Source organism: Blennius ocellaris (genome assembly GCF_963422515.1).
Source record: "Blennius ocellaris genome assembly, chromosome: 7".
In the NCBI taxonomy this organism is placed as follows: Eukaryota; Metazoa; Chordata; class Actinopteri; order Blenniiformes; family Blenniidae; genus Blennius; species Blennius ocellaris.
The window spans coordinates 19,265,830-19,289,990 of record NC_137656.1 but is presented as its reverse complement, the minus strand read 5'-3'; the positions used below and the strand labels follow the sequence as shown (position 1 = coordinate 19,289,990).

Below are 24,161 nucleotides of genomic sequence, written 5' to 3'. Positions count from 1 at the left end.
TCAGGCCAAGAAGCAGCGATGCTCAGCGTCTGAGCTGGTTGCCTGCCAGCATGCCCTGTCATCGAGATAATAGCTGTTTTCTGTCTGTTTTGCTCAGCCTCCAGGCTTTTTGTCAAAAGATGTCAGTTTTCGTGTTTTACCGAAGGCAGATTTACCAGCAGTTGGTTCTGCTGCTGGTATAACAGCAGAGCCTTAAGAAATACTAAACCAATTAAGTGAGATAAAATCATTTTGTTTGTACGAGGCTGTATTGTTTCTGTATTTTTTACATTAAAATCCACCTTAGTATGTGAGAGCAAATGTTCATGATAGGGGTTCCACCTGTTCTTTGTTGTCCTAAATATGGTCAAGGCTTTTTAAATGAATGTTTTCCAGTTCAGCAGCATGACTTTCAGACATGTCCTACAGATTTATCAATGTTTCTTTCCTGACTCTAACCTTGAAATTTACTTTAAACTCCAACTTTAATGGTGTATTTTATGGCATCATAAGCCATGTCCCCTGATTTATACACAGTGTTTTTTTGTTTTTAACCAGACTTTTTCCACAAATGTGGAGCCCTTCACAGAAAGTCTTTACCTCCAAACTAACTCTCAACACACAGACACATTTTTGAAGCACCCTAAGGACAACCTCCAATCCAACAGAAGTATTTCTCTTTCCACCCCAGGAGTAATAAATCTCCTCTCATAGTGCACACGCTGGTGTCTGCAGTAGATTATCCAGGTGATTTAAACACTGAGGGTGGGTGGATGGAGGGGCTTTTCTTGGGCAAACGACCCCAGTGGGCGCCTCAGGCTGTGCTCCACAAAGGTGAAAGGACTTCTACAGTTTCTTTGTTTTCACTGTTTGCCTGTGTGAAATGAAGTTGAGAGGGCGTTGTTCGGGGTGATGGAGCGTCATATGGGATGGGCCCAATTATCACCTCAATGAGAAGAATGTCATTAAAAAAAAAACAAAAAAAAAAAACACGCTTATATTTAAACTCCCATAACTTTCCTCTGAAATAAGTCGCAAACTTTTTTCAGCCCGTCTGATTCGTCACAGTGTTGCTTTACAACACAAGAATGCGCGTGTTTTATTTATTATGGATGTGTGAGTAGCGCGCGACGTGACGCAGGTTTCCTGTGGACGGAGTCGGCTCGTGGTCTTACCCACACCACGAGGAAGGATACAGACAACCCGCACAGCGCACAACAGCTGGACGAGGAGGACGCGCGTCTGCGCGCAGGAGAGGACAGGATGAGTGTGTGTTAGTGTGCGATCAGAGGGTAAACCACGTTTCCCAGACAGAAGTGGAACCATCTGTCCGGTTCATGGCTGAAAGTCACATGGAGTAAACTTTGGATCGGGATTCTCTCACTTTTTGGACATAGAGCTGCGAACTGAGTTCATCAACAGTTTATTTAAAGTTGACACATCTTATTTGATTGAGAAACGACTTTTTTTTTTTTTCGCTTTTTGCTGGACATGTCCGTATTTTCAGGAGAGCTTTTAGTCACAAATAGTTAAAAGGTAGATAGGTGGACTTTCTTGATTAAATGTCTATTCTGACCACATTCCCTAGATTGGATGATATTTCTGGGTGTATTCTCACTTCAAACCACCTCCCAGCAGCGGTATAATTTCTCTATTTATTATCAAGCTTGTAAAAAGAACAAAGCCTCCCACCCCGCCATGCTTTCGTGCTGTTGTGGCATTTGCTATTTGTTTGTTTAAAAAGGGCGTGGGGGCCCGGTACAGTAATCTTTCTCTCTTCCCACCCTTTTCTTCTTTTTTTTTTTTTTTTTTATGAAAAAAAAAAAAGTTAATCACCATCAGCAGAGGCGCGTCGTAGGGGTTAATTTAGTGCCGACTTGAGCAGTGCCAGGACGCACAGTGGAGTAGTTGTGCCGATCACTCCCGCAGAGGCGATGCCCTTTTGTGGAGAGGTCTCTTGTCACAGAGGACAGACGGCTTTCAGAGACGGGACACAGGGACACAAAGAGAAGAACTGCATTTTAAAAGGCTTCATTCTTTCACTTGCTGCCGCTGGGTGTTGACTGTGGGTGTTTGAGAGGATCTTTGTTGCCCGGAGAAAAGTAGAGAAGAAGAAGAATACGCAGCGTGAACGCGCTGGAGGGGGATTTTGTGGTCAGGGTTACTACAGTGCAGTCCATGCTGTCATCCAACCCACCTCTGTGTGCTTCCCCGGAGTTACAAGTCTTGTTTTTGATGAAAAGCGCAACTTTTACGCAGTGTTTTACGCATCGATTAGGACTGGCGAGTGGGTCGGACACTGTCACCATGAACTTTGTTTCTTTTTTCCTGCGGGATAGAAGATTTACATCTCCAACGTGCTTCCAGAAGAAGTAAATTCGTGATTATTTGCCTAAGGATGCCAACTGATAAATTCGCCAACATGGAGGAAAAACTGTGGATACTTGAGGACCTCAATATGATGTACATCCGTCAGATTGCTCTCAGCTTGCAGGTAAAAGAGAACATTCTACTTTCCAGTTGACCATCACTTGTTTCTGACCTGCTGCACTTACCAATAGTGATGACTTGCACAGTTATCACCAAGTTCAGAAAATCTTGTACGTGTGCCCATGAAAACGTGTGTGATCTAACATTTTGTAACTTGATTGATTCTCTGTGAGCACAAACGGCTCCACTGATGTATGAAATCTATTTTCAGACATGATTTCCCACAAGTACAGTGTATCTCCGTTAACTGTCGAGAGTCTGCAGCTGTGCTTTGGCATGTTGTAAAGTTTACAGAGGGACCGGTGTGGTGTGGTCTCTCCTGTGCAGATGGAAAAGCTCTCACTGACAGCGCACAGAAAACAACACTACATGCCATCCATCTCTCCCTCCTCAGTTTCTCCCCTTCTAAGTGGGGTTCACATATAGTCCACAGCTGCACATAGGGGCCTCAAAATTCCCTGTGGAAGTCTGTGTGTTTGCATGCATTCGTTGACCGGTACAGCATTCTGAGAATAAGGGAGAATGGAGTCAATTCATGTAATGTTGCAAAGCATATAGCCGCTTTATCTTCAGAGTATCAGAAGCTTTGTGTGTCAGAGGAAAAGTGGTAACATCTGTTTACTTTTTTTTTTAAACCAAAGTTAAGATGGAGAGCAGATATTCAGCCACTGGAAATGATACAGGAATTTGAAAGAACAGATATTATATACTTAATTTTCTGGCCCCGCAATCTGAAAATATATTGTCTGTCTGCGCTGCAGCTGTTCAGAGGAGTAAAGAAAGCAGACTGTTTCTCTCTCACTGTGTCAACTGTAATCTGGTCCAAAAGGCCCTTGGCTGTGTCACAGAGGCTGCATGAGAGGTGATATCCCACACTGGTTTGCTGTACCTGTGAGCTGTTTGGCATTGTGTATGAGGTGTTGTGTTTTTCTCTACCTGTGCCAGATATCGCAGAGCACGCCACGAGTCTGGCATTTTATCACGACGAGGAGATGTGTGATGAATAAGTCACAAAGGCTTAACTTCGGCTTGCATGAATCTTTACTTTATCCCCTTAAATCCTCAACTGTATTCAAAACGCTAATTGAGCGTCAGTCGTCCGTACGGATGTAGTGTGAGAACGATTTTCTTGAGGAATTAATTATGCCTGTCGTCTCACAGGCACCATCACAGCAAACCACCTATCACGAGTTGTTTTTACCAGCAAGTTGAGTGGAAACTAATCAGATTATCAATCTCTGTCACAGGGTTTCCTTTGATGAGGGAGCCTGTTTACTGCGTTTGACATTGATCTGAAAATTGAGTTTTGTCTGAATATTGAATATAGTACCTGATGAAATGCAGATAGCAGACATTTCTACTTGAAGTCTGTTGTGCTTTTTGGAGCATTTTGCACTCTCACCTAACCATGTGGGAGAACTGTCCTGCTGCCTCTCCTCCTTCATGGGGAGTTCGAGGGTCTTCTGCCGAATATTAACCAGTAAGATTTTCTATTTTGGTGGATACACTCAGTCGATTATATATTTTTTTTACGGGTAAACACTCTCTTGTTTGCTCACATGCTTATTCATTTGCTTTTCCTCTCCCTCCCCCAACATCTCCTCTGCCTGGGTGGGTTTATGAGACAGGGATTCTTTGTATGTGTCTGGGCTGCATGGCCCACTTGCTAACTGTAATTTCAGTTAGCTTTGGGTGTTTTTCTGCTGCAGGGTCTTTCAGAAATGTCCTGCTGGATCATTGGGACTCGCCATTATTGCTCTGTAAACCCCTCAGTCCTTCTCATGTTTTTACTATCACTGGAGAAACATAAAGTATAGCTGCAAACTACTCCCTCATCATGCTCACACGCACACACACATTTTAGACTTATACTGAATTTGTGTGAGTCTGTTTTTCTGCAGGTGTCTGTCATTTTAAAAGAAAATTAATAAGTCACAAGATTTTGCATATGCAGAGTTTCCAGCATTCCTCGGCTCTGTGTAATTGCTGTGTCAGGAGAGGAGAGAGAGAGCAGCCATTGTATCATTTCCAGGCTCTGTAGGAAGCAACATTTTTGCTCTTCAGGTTTTAACAAGTCTGCTGGAAGAGGTATGGCTGCATCCTTGGCTCCAATGCAGTGTTTTCTTTCATGTGCCTCTCTTGTAGTGCTCATAAGGGAGGCTGTAGTGCTTCTTCTTTGCAAAGTGGAAGAAGCATTTTCACCACAGGATGCAGGATTTGTCTAAAAAAAAAAAGCAGCTGATGGGAAACAGGAAATGGTCACGTGTAATTATTGTTTCCCACCGGGGGACAGACAACATGATGTCATTGAACTTAATGCCACGGATAAACATGTACACCATTTCCTGTCACAACACATCCATGCACACTTTTTTCTCAGTATCCACTCCAACAAACAACACCGCACACCCCCTGGTCAGTTCCACTCATTGATACCAACAGCCCCAGGGGCGGGACATGGACCCTTGATCATCATCTAATTATAGCTGGTATCATGAAGCTAAATCCAGACAATTGTAAATGCATTTATGAGATCATGTGTTTTAACCCCAGTGATATAAGCGGGATTTGTGTTAAGCTTTTGTTTGTTCATGAGTGAGTCATTGTTTGTGAGAGTACAGCTGTTTCTCTATGTCTGAGTGTGTACGTTTTCTGGCTGCTGCTGATCACAGAACTGATATCTTCTGATGGTAGATTAAACAAATTCCCTTTTGGGGCACTGCTCTAGTTATTGTGTTTGTAGAGGCATTACGTTCAACAGCTCGCATCTTGTGTGTTGAAGATGGTAAAAATTGATCAAATAAAACCCAAGTTAGTGATTCCAGGGTGCTGAAGATGATCCCAGAGGACTTTAGATGAAAGCAGGGTACGCTACTCTTTTTGTTTTAGACTGAAAGAAAACTGTAGCCCTGAACTCAAACTGGCGTCTTCTCACCAAAGAGGCAGTGCCAACCACTATACAACCATAATTCTGCAGTGGTGGAGCAGCCGTGGCTCAGCTGAAAGAGTCTGTGATGATCAGAAAGGTGGCGGTTTGATTCTCCATCTGAAGCGCTGTTCAGCATGACACTAAATCCTAAGTTGTAACAAATGGTTGGTGAACACCATGTATGGCAGCCTTCATCATTGGTGTGTTAAAACGACTGCATGCACAGGTAGAACATGCAAACTTCATACAGAAAGGCCCCCCAAGCCGAGCCTGGAGTGCTAAATGCTGTGCTGCCATTCAGTATTTGTACAATTTGTCCATGTAACCTGAATAACTTCAATAGCCTTCCTGGATTTCACTGTGCCATTGAGGAGAATCTTAATTCTAATTCTTAACAACAACAACAACAACAGTAATAAAACATTTTAATTTTTAATGCACTTTTCATGGATAAAAATCTCAAAGTGCTGCAAACACATTAAAAAGAAACAACACAAACACCAAAATTAAGAATTTTAAGAACTTTCTGATTTTTTATTTCTTCAGAATATCTTACTGAAAAAAATACATATTAACAGTTTTGCGCCATTAATTCTGTCGACAACTTCCATCAAAAACAGACACATTGATCCAAAGGTTTTGTCGACATGTAAGGAGCGAGCTCATCTCTGTCCTGGATTGACCATGACCCCAACATCGGGGTCAGTTAGGAGTTTCTTGTTGCCTCACTCGAGGCTCGTGTTTGACCTCTCACACGCTCCCTGAACCTAAACTTAGGTCTGGCAATGCCCCCGATATTTTTTCAGATGCTCGACACGGCAGGCCGGTCGTAAATATCTACTGACCGGTGTTCATGTAGCGTCCTGTCATCTGATCTCAGACCACGCATCAAGCTGCCTTGACCGTTTGCTAAACAGAAGCAACGCCCGGCCACGATGAACGACCCTTCTGTCTGAAACCACAGTGATGTAATTACACAGAAATATGGTTCCTTGATGATTCAGTTTGTTCCCTCGCTCAGATTTTGTCATTTGGCTGAAAACATGCTTTGGCCATTGCGTTATCGCCATGTAGAATATGAAGCCGTCTAAGTAGCAGATATTTCTAAGCTGCAGTCCCTTGATCCCAAAGATCTCAGGCTTTCTAAATGAATGAGGTCCTGCAGGGCCAAAGGCCAACCTGATGGTAGTTAATCCCTGCCTGTGCTGGGACAGAAAGCCACTACCCTCCTGTGCCCTTTAACTGAGCTGCTGGATCTCAACTCTGGTGATGTCTTTGCTGTAGGACGAAGGTTAATCTTATTTTACATGGGACAGAAAAACAGTGCATGTACAGTTTATGTAGAGTCATCTGCTTTGTCTTGTTAACCTTCACTTGTCGCTTGGAATCATATGCCCTTTTCTTCTTCTTTTGCCTTTCTCGCTTATATTCATCTGTAAAGTCAGTCTTTACTTCATCGCCCACTTCTCCCATCCATGTGATAAATGTATTATTTCAGGATTCAAGCCCGGGCGAAGATACTTCATGTGCGTGCGTGCGTGTGTGTGTATGCCTTCGTCGGTGAATGGATGTGTGTGTTAGCTCAGCTGGCAGGTTTGTTTAAGTAGCCGGAGTAACTCCAGTGAAAGGTGTGCTCGAGCTAATATACAGGATACGCAAGTCATGTCTGAGCCAAAACACATTCCTCTGCAACAGACCACTTCACTGTACACCACTCCCTGCTGAGCTTATCTGCGTGTGCGCGCGTGTGTGTGGTTCTGAGAGTGTGTTGGTAAATATTTGTAAAGAGTATTTAAGAGATCTAAGAGAACAGGCCAGTACTGTAAGCTCTAACATCGTTCATTTAATTGAGTGCATTAAGTTTGTTAGCCTGGATTTTAGTGTGAAAATGAGGCTTTTTAATGAGCGTTTCATTAGTTTTGAATTGGATATAAAGGCTTTGAAGGGCACTTTTTACAGTAGTGCCACAGCTGTAAATGAGCAAAAATAGCCACATTTATTTATTCTTCATTTGTTTACATCTGCATGTGCTTAAGCTTGTTTGCTCTCTCTCTGTGTGTGTGTGTGTGTGTGTGTGTGTGTGTGTGTGTGTGTGTGTGTGTGTGTGTGTGTGTGTGTGTGTGTGTGTGTGTGTGTGTGTGTGTGTGTGTGTGTGTGTGTGTGTGTGTGTGTGTGTGTGTGTGTGTGTGTGTGTGTGTGTGTGTGTGTGTGTGTGTGTGTGTGTGTGTGTGTGTGTGTGCTGAGCACAGCCCAAATCAACTGGCACTACCTTTCACTCCAGCACCTCCACATTCCTCATAACCAAGAGGTGGTTCTTTTTTTGTTCACATTCCTAAAACTGTCTCAACAAGACTTATTGTGAAATGATTAAAGCAGCTAATAATAACAGTTATATATGCTGAAGGAGCAGATGTTGATAAGTTTGATATTAACAATTGTTGAATGACAAGAAGTCCTATTTCATTTCAGGGTAACTGGTATAAATAGGATTCATAGTGTTTGAGATAAGGTCCAGTCGGATTACCTCCATCCATGCATCTTACACACACACACACACACACACACACACACACACACACACACACACACACACACACACACACACACACACACACACACACACACACACACACACACACACACACACACACACACACACACACACACACACACACACACACACACACACACACACACACACACTTATTTCCATCTTAAAATTGTACAATTAATTTTTACATTTGTATGTTTGAAATACAGGTTCAGAAAAGTGCTGTGCTTTTACGTTTACAAAATCTTTTTTTCACAATTATGTGCATTGTCAGCTTGAACGAAAGAATGTAAGTACTCTTAACTCTGCTCACACCCCCACTGGACGTTACCACAGTGCTGTACCTCCGTCCCCACGCCGGCCATCGCCCATTTGGCGGTTAGAAGGCGCCGCACAGGTCTGAATAGGTGCTCTGTGTGAACAGGAACCAGTTGGATGCTGCAGTCTGAGCCAGCTTCCTTTGAAAAACAGCAGGCATGAGCCAAGAAAGCGAGAAGGAGAAAACACTGAGCGAAAGGTGTTGTTATTGGAGCATGGACCTGCCTCTCTGCGTTTTGTCGCTCTCCTCCCGCTCTTTGCTATCTCTATCTGGAACCGTTTGATAATTTCACTCCGCTGTCCTCCTCTCTCTGCCTCAATCTCAGCTTTTGGCCCTCATTTCCACACAGCTTTATCTCACCCTTCAGCATCACCTCTCTTTAATCCTTCCCTTGTAGTTTTTTTTCTGTTTTTCTCCTGAACCTGTACAAAGACACTTCAGTAGCTTCGGGCTTTTTTTGTGGTGGCAGAGAAAATTGGATCCACTTAAGCGCTTTGAATAGCGACTGCAGGCATTATTCAAATCAGCATATTGTATTTGAAGTTGTGTTTGACTTATTGTGTTTACAAGCTTATAAGTTACTGTTTTGAGGTGGAGATATTTTATATGATGTGCTCTTTTGTAAAGCATGTAATTAAAAACATCTGAACATGTAGTGAAGCTGCAGCTGGTGGTGCAGGCTGGTTATCAGATGGTTGTGCAAACATCCATTGTGTTAAAAAGAGCATTTGGTAATGTGCTTCATTAGTTCTTTCTTTTCTGTTTGTCCATATGGATGCAATTTGTGCTCGTTTGTATGATATGTGTGCTTGCTCGCGTGTGAGATCAAGTCAACACAGAGTACATTATCGTGTGCAAGTATGTGGGTCATACAGTGAATTCAGTATATCTTTGAAGATGTTTACGTGGGAGTTTCTACCATGCATGAAATAAATGCAATCTTTTTATGTGTGCTTGTTGCTCTCTTCTGAACTTCAATCCTTCGATCTGCCTCAACATTGTTTCTCTGCAACAACAATATCCAGGTGTAAAGAGTAGGTGGAGGATCAAAAAGGTGAAGAGTATGTACTAAGCAAGAGCCGTTTAACCAAACAATCACTCCCATCATACAGACACAATGAAGAAGACCTTGCACTAAAGAAGTCAAGCAGCATCAGTATTTCTGTGACCTCAAAGGTCTTGATGGACTTTACTTATAGAACCATTTTCACCTCTTTTAGCAGCATTGTAGTGCTTAACAATTTTAGTCACAGTTTCCCATTCACGCACACCATTTTATATTTATGATGATGACTGGCATGCAAGGTGTTTGTGAAACGTGGAAGTTGATAAGCACATTACTGTAATTAAATATCACGGAGAGCGCTAACCTCAGCCTCCGAACTATAATAATAATAACAATAATAATGATGATTATTATTATCATTATATTTAATCTTCTAATTTGAGAATATTCCTATATTTACCGTCAGTTGCTGTAGTGTTTATTAGTTTTTTCTTTATTTTCTCCTACATTTGTCAGAGAATTATGAGTTTGAACATGGTATATTGAGTGAAATACGTGCTATTGACAATGTGTTTAAATGTGGTTAAAGAGATTTTCAGATTTACTCCATAACCTAACAATTTTTCAGTGTTTCTGGCATTTGTCTGCCGTTGGAAGCCAGTTGTGCTTTAGAGTTCTGCCTCACTACCCTGAAAATGCAGTGTTAGGATTTCAGTATCTAATCTCAGTGGTTGGAGGACAGCCTGCTCTTCCACCTGAATCTCACCCACCTCAAATATGGTGTATTTCAGTGCAGCATGAGTGTATGCATGTGTGTCTGTTTATGTAGCAGTTCAAATGATATGATTGATTGACTGCTCACTGCAAAATCTATGGCCGCTGTGTGTGTGTGTGTGTGTGTGTGTGTGTGTGTGTGTGTGTGTGTGTGTGTGTGTGTGTGTGTGTGTGTGTGTGTGTGTGTGTGTGTGTGTGTGTGTGTGTGTGTGTGTGTGTGTGTGTGTGTGTGTGTGTGTGTGTGTGTGCATGCAGACCAGCGAATGTGTGTGTGGCAGGTGGAACAGCTCTGTCAGCATTTACAGGGCTTTCAGTCTGACCATCAGAGAGTTGATTCTGCTTTCACCAAGGACACAAGGGACCTCTTTCAGATCTCATCATATGATGTAATGATGTTATTGTCTTTGTCTCCACATCTAATTTTCACTGTGTCTGAGAGGTTTGGCAGCATCATGTGAAATCTCAACAGGCCGCTTTGCTGTTTACGATGTCTGAAAGGTACAAGAAGCAAAACGACTGCAGGTTGTTTTTTTGACGTGACTTGTTTTGGTGCCGTGGCTAACGCGTGACCTTGAGCAGATGGATTGCGCTGCTGTGAAGGGAAACCTGAAAGCGAACTGTCACGGGGGAATTCCCGGGTTTGAGGGCGGGTCAGCAGAAGCTGAGGCTTAAGACCAAGGTAGATCTGAGGACTGGGGGCTACTGAAAGGGGCCTGTTGTTGTGGTGCGAGGTGTTGATAGGCATGGCTGAGCTGTGCGTTCCCCACATCACCAGCAAGGGAAAAGTAACTGCCTCTCTGTCTCACCGTGATGAGATCAGTGGAACAAACTCTACATGAGCTACATGATGTCATGTTTGGTACCAAGGGTCAAAAGCTCAGGGTCACGCGCGTGTGTGTGTGTGTGTGTGTGTGTGTGTGTGTGTGTGTGTGTGTGTGTGTGTGTGTGTGTGTGTGTGTGTGTGTGTGTGTGTGTGTGTGTGTGTGTGTGTGTGTGTGTGTGTGTGTGTGTGTGTGTGTGTGTGTGTGTGTGTGTGTGTGTGTGTGTGTGTGTGTGTGTGTGTGTGTGTGTGTGTATGGGAGAGTTGCATACAATATCCTTTGAAAGCAGGAGGAATTTGACTTGAGCGTTTTTTAATTACCAAGCATATGATAACACTGATGATACTCTCCGTGTCCTCCCTTGGCTTCACATTAGTTGTGCTATGTATAAAGAACGTGTTGACCTTCTTGAGGTCATCAGAGTCACAGGGTGTCCCTTTATCAGAACATGTATTTCTAAAATTGTCAGCTGGGGGAGTTGAAAAGGTTAATTCATCTCATCTTCACTGCACAGAGGTTCCTATTGGTTCTGGGGAGAAGCATGGCTCTTTACGACTGACTGAGACGGAAAACTCACTGAACTGAAGTCCCCTGTTAACTCCTGTTACACCAAGCTCCTCTGAAACACTATTGGTCAGTATGTCTCCCGGGTGTTATGTAAGCAGATGTATGAGCGAGTGGAGGCACTATTTTAGGCGGAGGTTATAACACATGCATTGCTCATGTCCCCTCACAGTTGGTGACCACAGCTGTCACTGTGAGAGCCGCAATGAATATCACAGTGAATCCTGATCTTGATACAACATGCTTCACATTTCATCTGATCAATTCTTGTCTCGCGTATCTTATTATCTGTGTGTTTGATTTGGCACAAAACCTGGATGTCCTTCTTGAGATCTTAGTTCAAGTACCCACCACTACCCCTGACCTTGACATTATACAATCCATATAATCATTGCTGACGTTGCTATGTTTATATAATATACATATGTTTCATGACGCCGCTTGTTACATTTCTCATGTTCCACGCCTTTCAACAGTTGTCTCACAATGTCACTACTATTGGCAGCAGACATAAAGTATAAGCCAAATTTGCACTCAAAGGATATTTGCTCCTTGATCTAGTTGGCACACCGCCCGATAGGTGGAAGAATATCCTCCGTATATGTTTTAACAAGAGTTAAGGTGATTATGTCTGTGCGGTGTCAGGTTGGAGAGCACTGGCTGCATGTTTGAGGTTAGAAAACAGCTGTGCACATGTCCTCTGACAGCACCGCAGGTTAAATGGCAGTGGGAAGGAAAGCAAGACTCTGCATGCATTTTGGTTCTTGCTCTCGACTGAAACGACAACAGAAATCATGACCACACGCATAAAAAGATGCAGTCAGGAAAGGAAAATAAAGGGGAAGAGTGAATGATCCAGTGAGGGTGGACGATCCAGTTGTCATGTTGCTTCTTGGCCAACAGGGGGCTGGTGCGCTGGTAAATAATCATGTCCTTTCTCATATGGTCACAGAGAATCAAAGTTCGCTGGAAACAATTAGAAAATAATAGCTTCAATAATTATTTGATATAACTGCACACTCACAAAAATACTTCCCTTTTAATTGTCTGAGAAATTAGACTTCAAAGAGCTTTTTGTTTTATTTTATACCCTCATATTCCAATAAATCTATTGTGCTTAGTGTCTGGCTTGTACATTAAAATGCACATTTCTACTCACAATAAAGTTCAGCACAGTGCAGCATCATGTAATGGACAGGTTGCGCTCAAAGTCATTTTATTGTGGTTGTAAACTGTAAACTGAAAATTTTAATTTGTGATGATTACGGTCACCAGTTCTAATCTTCTAACATTCTTGATATAAATAAGATATTTAAAACAACATATATCCAACTTTTTCTAAATTAAAAACTATCTAAAATGTATGGACGTTTTTGATCAATTATGGGTGAAAATAACTTTGAAATTGGCTCTAATATTCAGCGAAATTCTTTCAGTGTTTGTAACAAAATTGTTCAATAAAAGCTGCCCTGTTTTAAAATATACAGTATGTACCCACACTTTAATTCTCAATCTTGCTTCTGGCACTGTGAGATAAGGAAAGCAAAGTCAATTCAGATGTGTGCTTTCTTTGGGTCAGCCTGGAGGAAAATGCCATGAGACTTTTATTCAAACAAAAGACTGCTTAATAAAGTGTGTAAAATATGTGAAAGGGAAACACGGGCTCGTCCCTCAACAACTCCTGTCAACAAATGCCCGAGATTTCAATCTGCACAAACCAAACAGAAGTGTGACTTTGGCATGCTCATTTACTGCCCATTTTCTCTTCCTGGCCTTGATCATCATTAAGATTTCATCCTTATTCAATCTCAAGAAAAGATTACAACAGAAATGATGTGGAAAAATGTCCTATTATTGGCTGTGTGGTTATAAAGGGCTCTTACAAGGAAGGAAGGAAAGGATCTTGAGGATGTACAGTAGCGGCAGAGAGTGAGAGAAATGGTTGTTTGTGGAAAAGGGCTGTTATGAGTGAGTCAATAGGAAGTGCTTGAATCACAGAGGGAGAGGGCTGAGGAGGTTAGTCCACTGGAGGAATGTCCTCTCATCCTGTGAAACGCTTTGTGATGACAGTGAGAATGATGCTATCAGTCATTCAGTTTGTCCCATTGAGTTACATAACACACGTAAACTGAAGCTACCTCAGTATATTTGGTTGTATTTACTTGAATTGTGGATGATGTACGTCAGCTGTTTAAATGTTCTTTTTTCTTTTTTTTTTACATCTCCCAATTTCAATCCAGTTGTCTCTCAAGGTGCCCATGCTTGCTATCACACCAAAAAGGTCATTTCTGTTTGAATGCAGCACTTTCTGTTGTTTTTTTTAACTAAATAAACATTATTATGAACAACTATTCATCAGTGCTCATCTTTGTATGTCGCTTAAAACAGTTAAAGTTTTGCTATAAAGATTATGATCTAATTTTAACCTAATATGTTTTTGCATTAGACTAGATAGCAGCAATGAATTGAGGATAGTATATAATCTATACATAATATGAGGTGATAAATCTGCAAGATAAAATAATTAGAAACATCATGAAGTAATTTATATACCCAATATAGTGGTGCAGGCGTTAGAAAAATATGCATTTTATGAGAAGATTTACTTTTTATCACAATACCTTGATGCTGGGAAAAGGACCCACTTGACCCCACGCTTAGGTTCACATAAATAGTTTAATCCACCAACACGGTTCTCTCTGTTACCTTCGGTCCTCTTTGTGTTGACACTCTTGCGTGTTGTTTCCTGTGAACTGTGAGTGAAGTTTTGCCCCCTCTGCACTTCTGTGGCCGACTCCCTGGCACAGCTCGTGGCTGATGAAACCTTAATCTGATTAACTGCGGGATATTTACAGCTCTAAGTCCTAAGTTATCGAGGCCCATCGTGTATTTGTTGCAGACAACCACTTGACGGAGAGAAAGACATGTTTAAGAGGGATGGAGATTGGAAATGCTGATTGATTTGTTGGAATTTGATGCTTTTGGCTTCTGTGGGCGTGCCCTCTGCTACCACAGTGAATGTCCAGCTGGAGGCAAGGAGTTTTATTCTCCCACCCAGATACACAGATGTATTATTACACTGACATGGACTTTGTTGCTCTGTTGCTGTTCGCCAAGGCTGCCCACAGACAGACTTTCTCCTCCTCCATCCCGAGCCTCCTACACGTCATCTGCTGCATCTCTGGGCCATGTTTCTCATTCCACTTCAACTCACCCACGAGCAACACAACAACAAAACAAGTGTTGTGACTACTCTGTGTCTCATGTGAAGATATTTGCTCAGCTGACCTTTATGAAAACAAAAATGGGAACAATGGTCAATGGCTAATGTTTATATCCTGCCAAGGGGCATTTATATAATGTCGTTGTATTTTCATAATATGACCTGGACATTCCTTCATTATTTCTTCAGTGGGGATTTCATGGAGCTGCTGGTGGACCCTAACCTCTGTTTCATTCCCACACCTAATTCTAGCCACGCTCGTCTGTGTTTTCCGTTTCCCTCTGCCCACAAATCACTCTCATACATCACCGGCCGACAAGGCGACGCGCTCCGCTGCACAACAACTTCCCAGTGTGCCCATATAGGCCAGGCAATAAGCGCAGGCATGCACACAAAGAGAGAATGCAGAGTTGGACTGATGTAGACTTTCATTTTCCCTGGAATGATAAGCTGTCCAATCAGTGGAATTACCATCATAAATTTACCAAGTGCACGCTGCTGGCAAGGTTATTTGTGCACACTGTGATGTCTTTGTCTGAAAACACTACATTTATTATGAAGAAGGTACCAGTGCCAAGCAATTATCATCATAAATTACTAGCCCATTGTAGATGATGCATTTCAGCTGTGCTGGTCAGCTGGTCATCGAGGGAGCGGATTGCACTTTCTTGTCACAATGAGAATCTCCTCAGTTCGAGTTTAGGTTGGACTTAATGTTGTTTCTGTATGGAGTTGGCACGTTCTTCCTGTATGTGGATTTTCTGACATAGTCCCAGAACAAATATCTAAATTTGACTTTTAACCCCCTCAAAGTTGCAGAAATCAGTAATGAAGATGGATGGATGGTAATGGGGATTTTCTATATTCATAACAATCTAAATGTATCAGTGCTGATTTGATCTATTTACAAAAAAACGAAATAATTTGCTGCCTTATGTGATACACAGGTCAGCTGCAATAAGGTATTGGTGTGATTGTCATTCACTCACACATTGAGTGAGATACTGCAACCATCCATTGTCTTTTCTGGAGAGCAAAAAGGTGACTCCTGGGTTATTCATACTAACAGTGTAAAACTAATTTTAGCTAGCGTGACCAATTTAATTTGGAGAGGGCCACTGGTAAAATGGTAACATGATAGGAAACTCCATATAAAGTACTTTTGACTGCTCTTTGAAGTGTCAAAAAAGATGTAATCCAATTGAGCTATTTTGAAGACGGAAACAGCAGCTGCTTTTAATGAAAGATTAAAGTTTAGATATTCTTTGTAATGTTTACACTCTCCAGTGTGGGCCTCATTGGACTGGCTGGCAGAATGATTTTGGGCTGCACGCCTTATGTGCGACACCTCTGGTGTAAATGCAGAAACTATATATCCTGAAGATTGTTTCGATATTTAATACACTGCAGCAAATACATATTGTACTTGTACTGTTATACTGTACAAACAGCCTAGCAGCCAGCAGCTTTCGGGAAAAAAAAAGTTGAGTCATAAGTTTAAAAAAAGCGTCTTTTTCCACTGAAGGCGGTGTAAGCACACAGCAAAAACCACAGTAGATTTTACCGACACACTTGCAGCCCACTTCAAACTGAGGCCATAGTCAGTGCTGCCAAATCCTTCTTATGTTAGTTTCTCCCAAATAACTTTGGATTATGTGCTGTTATTTCGGAGAACTTTAGTGGGGCTCTGTGAGAGAGGAAACGCTGAAACACACGCCTGTGTCCACGCTGCCTCATTGGCATGGTGTGATTTATTGTGCTGGTGGGAAACCGTACGGCCTGCCTGGATCGGATCCTTGGTGATCCCCAGGCACCGCATTGGGAGCCTTTGCATGACAGTTTCGTCCTCTTCCCAGTTGCGCGCAGCTCCACACAGATTAAGGAGCGCGCACAGGCTCACACCCGCCTCCTCGGAAAGCGGCTCCCGGTTGGTCCATCAGTCGGGTACGTCTTCTGTCCCTCCGTGCGCTGCTGACGGTGTGCGTGAGTCCGGACTGGAGCCTCGGAGCTGCTCGGACACCGACCACGACGGCAAGAACGACGGCGATGACAACCTTAAAGACGGACTAAGACACATGACCGCTGTCGCTACCCAGGGAGGAAAAAACAAAAAAAAACGCTGCGCTGTTTACAATTCCCGGATCCTTGAAACTTCAGACTGTCTTCGGATTTTCATTGGATGTTTAATTTCGCTCACATATGGAGGTGTCTTTGAGGGAAGAAAACTGAGTTGAGGTCTTCGTTGTGTGCGGACGTTGAACGGACGCTGCGTGTGTTGCGTAAAAAGCGGCCGTGCTGCTGCCAGTTTGGGAGAGTTGGGAAACGGACTGCTCCTCTTAAAAGAGGATGAACAACTCAAAGAATCAAAGGGTAAGGGAATGTGGCTTTACCTAAAACCTGGAAAGATATGGATAAGGAATATAGGAAAATGTCATTCGTAAAATTTAAAAAAAACAGTCACACTTTGGGTTAATTCGTCAGTCATAACGCACGAGGCTACTTATGATCCTACAAGGAGCCATCCAGCAGCAGCTTGACTTCAGCTCATTGAAGCATGTCTGCTTTGATTGCATGCTGTTTACTGCTGGAGGAATTATTTTTAAAATCTGTGCTGTTTATTCCCAGCTCAGTAGGCCTGACTGACTGAATCTATCTGAAATCAATAAGGCATTTTGATGAATGAGCCCCGCAGGGCGTTCAAAACCTACAAATTCAACGTTTATGCATTTTGTAAACACACTGCCTGGTTTCAGGTGGGAAATCATTGCTCTTAAAATGGGACATCGGCCCTACAGATGAACTCAATGCAGTGGATGCTTTAATCTGTGTTTAAACTCTATGTACCTAATGATAGGTATAGGTATTATCTTGAAGCAACTAATCAATACTAATAATCACAGAACATTAAGAAAGTTTGATTGCAGCATGTCCTAATAGTGCTGTTTGTGTCTGACTGGCAGACAGCTGGTCTAAGAACATGTGTTGTTGCAGTAATTCTATTTGTTGTGGGCACAATGAGCCATTCCATACTAATGGGATCCAATTATTTTGTTTGTTTTGTGACCTTAAATAGCAGGACTGGCTGTGGACCTACATTCATAAGTAGCTTGTACTCTCATTTTAAATTGTCTAGCAACACTGCAACATACCACCTGACCTCATAGTGGGAACAATGTGACAACTGTGGGATATTACTGTAGTAATGACTTCAAACTCCCAGTCATCACCTTTTCCTTTGACTCGTGAATAAATCTTTCCTAAAGGTCTCAGAGTGGCTGTGCAAAAATAGCCACACTTTAAATTAAACACAGCCATAGAAAATGCCTCTGTGAATGAAAACATTTAGTGCTGTATTGTTTGTTTTCCATGTAAAGATTAAAGTAGCATGATTGTGAGGCAGCTGTCGCCACTCTGGAAGTGTACGGATATTTTGCTTTCAGGAAGAAGTTCCCATGCTTTTACACTTAAACTTCAATTTTTTTTTCCCCTACATGCACTGTTGCTTTAAGAACAGTGGCATGTGAGCCTGAGTGTGTGACAGTCTATCTTTCTGCTTTCTTAGTTTGTCCAGGGGACGAGTAGCTCCGGCTGATTTAACTTTTCTATCATCACTGAAAGTCTTTGTGCTTTCAGATCAACCAAATGCCAGCATTCACCTCTCCCTCATGATCGCCTTTGCTTTCATTCATGAAACGCCTGATTCTCTGTGTGCATACATGTCAATGTGCAAGTATCTTGACAGATTGTGGATTTTGGTTACATGCTGATTTCAAAGGTCATCTACATCAGCAGTGGGATATCTTACAGTTTTGGAGTGCAGCTCTTGTGTGCGTATGTGTGTGTGTGTGTGCGCGTGTGCGTGTGTGCACGCGCGATGTGTGGAAAGTTCAACGCATGTGGCGCATGTTCGTTTCATCCCTACTACTGTTACAGCCACAGCCTTCCCTAATCATTATTACTGAAAAGGCCATTGACGTGCCAGAGCTTCTCCTCACTGTGACCACGATGCATTTTCAATGCACCGTGTTCCCATGTTGATTTTTAGTTCATCAATATGAGCAAATTCATGCATGTTTTTCAGGGCAGTTCAAGTTTGCTGCGCTGCAGTTTTCATGGCTTCTGATTGCACTTGTCTTTGTCTTTGCATTTACACAAAAAGGCAAAAAGTCAGCATCCTGTGTCGGCTCATGAGCCACGGAATCCTTTGGCCCTGGTCTTGGAATCAATAACCACTTACTGCAGAGGAGCTCTCTGCAGTCAAGTCTTTGTCTGTCCACCGAGTTCTCTGTCTTGGCCTTTCTCTACCTATCTATCAAGATGAGCATCTCCAGTGTCTCTTCTTCCACTTGCAGTTGTCTATCTGTCCTTCTTCCTCTTATCTCTCCTCTTCCCAGCTTTCATTCACCTCTGCAGTCACATGTCTGACTTTTTTTTGTTTTTTTTCCCCCTCTTGCTGCTGGTCTCTGTCCCGTCCCTGTGCTGCCATGTGCCTGCAGTAGAGGTCATTTTGCTGTCTTCGCTGCTCATATTGTCCAGAGCTTCTTTTTTTTTTTTTTTCACAGGAGGTGGTTGCTGGGAGTGAGATAGTTAGGACTTCCTCAGCCTGAGAAACACAGGGGAAACTGCAAACCCATTACTCTGTGTACTGCACAGCCTGACAGCAGCTGTGGAGGGGGAGTATGTGTGTGCACCCTCTCCTTGATCCAGTTGTCTAAGAAATACTATGAAAAATGAGCCACTTAGACCCTTTTCTACTACAATATTGCCTTGCTGCCCACCCAATTATGGATCGTTTAACTCAAACTTATTCATATGTACTCTAGCTATCTCCTGGGATTTCTTTCAATCTTGCAGCATTCTCCTCCCGCGGCTTCTTGATTCAAGCCCACATTCAAACAAAGCAAGTTCAGAGACTGCCCTGACATGCCATGCCACAGTTTGCTAAGTACTGTTTTGTTCTATTTTTATTTCTGCTTTTAGAGATGAGTGCTGTGGCAGACACAGTGGCAGAGCGATTTATGGTTCATTCTTATACATGAGCTCCTTCCAGGAAAAAGGAAGCCAGCGAGAGGCACCAGTGGGAAGAACGGGTCATATAGGCCTGATGCAGAGGAGATCCATGTGTTGTAATATTCATATGGGGTAGTGTTTATGTTTGTGCATGCAGCAGAGAGAAGGGACAGTTTTATGCTTATTCATTGGATCGGGACAGGAGCAGAAAAGCAAACAGATAGGTAGATAAACAGGGAGACAGACAATTAGAGCCAGGTGACGACCTGACGATGCAGAGAGAGGGAGATTTCCAAGGGATTGATGGTCATGGAGGGGAGAGCGCAGGCCTGCAGACAGATCATCAGACAAGCTGCTAATGTGGCGCTGCTGGCAGCGGAGCGCAGTCAGAGCCGATCCACGTCTATCTATCATGTCTGTCTGTGGAAGCAGATGCTGAGCTGTCAACCATTTATACAGCCCTGTCTGACTGCCTGTCTGATACCTGGTGTGCGTGTGTGTTTGTGTGAGATTGCACGTCTGTAGCCTTTGTGTGAAAGACACAAAGTATGTATTTGTTTGTCAGGAGCCTCTGAAAAGGGCACCATGCACACATACTGATGTGACTTTTGCATGGTCAGCTGCTGATAACGATGCTACATTTATTTACCACTCAGTAGCTGTGCCAGTGTACACTGGCTGATGTAGAAAGACTATGAATAAAACTACACTGAGCAGTGAGTGACTGACAGACCTCTGGTGTTCTTCCTATGGACCAAACAAAAAAACAAAACATGAGTGATTTGTTCCAGTTGCAATATTTTTAGCATGGTACAGCAAATATAGTCAAGCTTTTGTACGACTGGTAAATTTTCCATTTCACAGACTCATTGCATTTATGAAGTTGCCATACTGTCTCACATTTGAGCATCAGAAAATCACCTGATATGTCAGTTAATGTCTCTCCAGTCACACTCATAAATGCTTTTTTTTTTTTACGATTAACACAGACTAACACATGACTAGTCTTGTGTCTGCACACTATTTTACAGGAGTTTTGACTGACTTTTCAGGGCTAACTTGTCTCACAGAGTTTCTATGCTGGATGCCCTTCCTGCTGCTACTGGGATTTGAATAATGGTCCCCAATGCAGAAGGTCAACGCTTAACTTGATTCACAACCAAGGGGGAGATTTGAAATGATTTAGACGATCTTCTAAAAATGCATTTGCTGCGTTTGTGAGCAACTGTCGGTTTATACAGCGACTGTCATCCCTGCTGCTTTCCTATTATTATATCAACAGGCAAATATAGACAGTATATTATATATGGTTATAGTCATATACGTATATATAGTTTTTATGGAGGCTGTTACTCGTTAGTTTAATCAATTTAATATAAACTCTGTTTCGCCATTGGGAAATATCCAGCTGTGTGCTGTTTGAATGGTGTATCTGCCCTGTGCAGATAACGTTAATATCCTCACAGGAGAGTTAAACAAATGGGCTTCACATTATTATAAAACCATATGAGGCAGCTCTGCTTATGTCCTTCTGCCGTACATTTACAGGTCAGCAGATAGAGGCTAATCGTCGTTCTGTTATAAGTCACTGAAAGCTTTGTAGAGGCGTCACTATGTTGATAAATGGTGGAGTAAATGAGCGTTTCAAATTCTTACAGTGTGTTGTGTGCCTGAATGTGAACGCCATTACAACCAATCTGTTATGGATGTTCTGAAGGGCAAAGATAAGACACACACACACACACACACACACACACACACACACACACACACACACACACACACACACACACACACACACACACACACAGAGAGCATGTGCATGCTTGCTGAGATTAATTATAAAAATCTCTTATATTTTCGCTTTTCAATCACAGTTGCCCTTATCTGCCTTCTCACCAACCCGAATCATTTTTCTCACTGTCTGTCATTAAACCGGCACAGATTTCTGTACACGTACTTGCATGCATGCGCAACACACACAGCCTCCATGGTTCATATAGATCATTGGTAATTAGAGCTGACTGTGAGTGCTGTGAAGAGGCAGAAACGTGGAAGCCGACTGACAGACTCGACGACTATATGAGCGGGTCTCATTTTACACATGTTCCTCATGACATTAATACGAGTGTCATTAATCACGGTGGTGAAAGAAATACTACTTTTACTCTCATGTGATGGGATTATTCCGTAGGTCTTGGCTTTTGTGACATGCTGTTAGTTCGTGACACCAGAAAGTTTTAATGTTGTTCTTTGAAATAAAGGAATGTGACATCTTGAATTTCAGATCCAGCTGGGGGGGGGGGGGGCTTTGTGTGGGTTTTTTTTTTGCCATTTGAGACTTTCACGTGGAAAATGTAACACGTTTCACGTTAATGGCCAATTCAGAGTCAAATCTGAATTTCTCAAGTGGAATTGTTGGGTTTCTTCTCTGTGAAAGTGCCCAGAAATGACTGTGTTGTGTGTGGCACGATAGAAATAAAATATAATTGAACTGAATTGAAAATCGCTAGAGACAGGCTGTGTTCCTTCCCCCTCCTCCGGCTGTTACTCAAGTTGTAAACAAAGGTCAAGTCCCAGTCGCTTGCCGACAAATCTCCTCCCCACTGATCAGCAGAAGCTCCCTTGTCTCGGCGTCTTGCCAGTTCTGTGCCATTTTGTGGAATTTATAGTGGTGTTTCTATTGAGAACAGTAATGTGCATTACAATGAGGTTTGGGTGACATGAATGTTGTCATTCACCCTGTTAAGCAGGGTCCAACTAGGTCCCAATTCTGAAAGATGGACAGGTCGGGTGAATCTGCTTTCCTTGCCAGTGGAAGACATTCATACTCACCCCACACTCACCAAGAGAGTTAACATTGGTAGGGTGGAGGACCCGTGCAAAAATGACTCATGTACGGTACTGTAAGTCTTTGGGTGTTTTCACACTTGGCACAGTCAGTCCGATTGAAACAGACCCCGATACAGTTGTTGAGTTATTGCAGTCCATTTATGGAAGTGTGGCCGCTTCCATTTGCACACCAAACATAAAGCTGGTCACAGTATGATCACAAACTGCTCTGATGAAGTTCAGTTGAAGTCCAACGGAAGGCTGAACCCAGCACCTACGGAGAGCGTTTTAAGTTGATCAAACCACAGGGCATGAAGGAGCTCAAAAGCATTTTATCCTCAGAGCTTATTGTTGATAAAGAAAATTGAGTAAATCCTGGCACTGTTTTAACTTCAGGATACAGTACATGTTATATACTTTATCTTGAATTTAAGGAAACCGGATTTGAATTTGGAGAAGGCATCTATACCTATCCAAATCTATCGTGTAAGTTACAATGTTTTGCTGCAAACTATACTGTTGCAGTGTTCTTACTGAGTAGAAGTCCTTCCTCGATAAGCCAACATGCCATGTATCGCATTTAACAAAGCACAAATCATCGTTGCAGAATATATGTCACACCAGCTGGCCAGCATGTGCTTTGCTTAGATATTTTGGTCTGATAATAAAAATGCCTGTATGAGCACAAAGCAGTGCACTTTTTTTTTTTTATTAAAAAAGGCAGTTTTCAAATTTTAATTGACTCACTCCAGGAGACTATGAACTTGTCTCATGACCAAATGAGGGAAATAATTGTGTAATTTCTGAAAACATAATGATGCTATAATTGCAAAATATGTGGATTTCATCTGCAGAGCAGCAAGAGTCACACCCAGTCATTCATCCATACGTGTGCATACGCAGGCAAAGCCACCACCACCGCCCCTGCTTCATCTGTCCTTCCTTGGTCGTTTTACCCTGAGGGGCAAAAGGGCTGAAAGACAGCTCAGTGATATCTGCTTTTACTTTAACTCAGCTCAGAAATCCTGCAGCCTCATGAATATGATAATGACCATTATTCATTTCTGAGAGCTTGCTGGTCGATTGTGACTGAAGGACAAAAACACACACACACACACACACACACACACACACACACACACACACACACACACACACACACACACACACACACACACACACACACCAGCATATATCCTCCCCTGTTGTCTGTCTTTGTCTTTATCCTCCTGTCGCTTAAACCCTTGAGACAAACAAAAACATCACCTCCACACCAGCAAGTCACACGTGGGGCAGTGCATGTGCTTATGTACGTATACACATGGGGCCTTAGAGTCTAAATAAAGCAACAGTGATGAATAATAGAGGATGACAAAAGACTGCTTCCAGAGAACCTTTGGCTTGCAATAGGTGTAAGAGAAAGTCTATAAAGAAAAGCTTCTGAGGTTATGTGGATATCTGATTTTTGTTCCAGTGGTGAAATGAAAGTAATGGACCAAATTATGTGGTAATCAGAGAGGCTTAGGTTTAGTGTCAATAAAATGTTTTATTCAATGCAAATTACATGTCTGGAGTTTCCGAAAGCTCAGTCTTGCCCTATGCATCGACATTTTGATTCATAGCAGGCTCGAAGGAGTGTATGTTCAGATTCATCCGCATTAAT

The 24,161-nt window shown here is 42.5% G+C and overlaps 1 protein-coding gene across 3 annotated transcripts in view; it reads left to right on the top strand.

Annotated features, from left to right (window-relative positions):
- The window catches only part of rtkna (rhotekin a), a 62,521-nt gene that overhangs the window by 16,163 nt on the left and 22,197 nt on the right, over positions 1–24,161 (top strand). The window contains exon 1 of one of the 3 annotated variants that reach the window (XM_080498960.1): positions 1,713–2,473. The exons of 1 other annotated variant lie outside the window; for it this stretch is intronic. In XM_080498960.1, the coding sequence (XP_080355086.1) occupies positions 2,378–2,473 (96 nt within the window). In that variant the 5' untranslated portion in view covers positions 1,713–2,377. Of the gene's footprint in view, positions 1–1,712; positions 2,474–16,646; positions 17,027–24,161 lie in introns of those variants that run through there. One more of the 3 variants, XM_080498961.1, reaches the window with a different exon arrangement.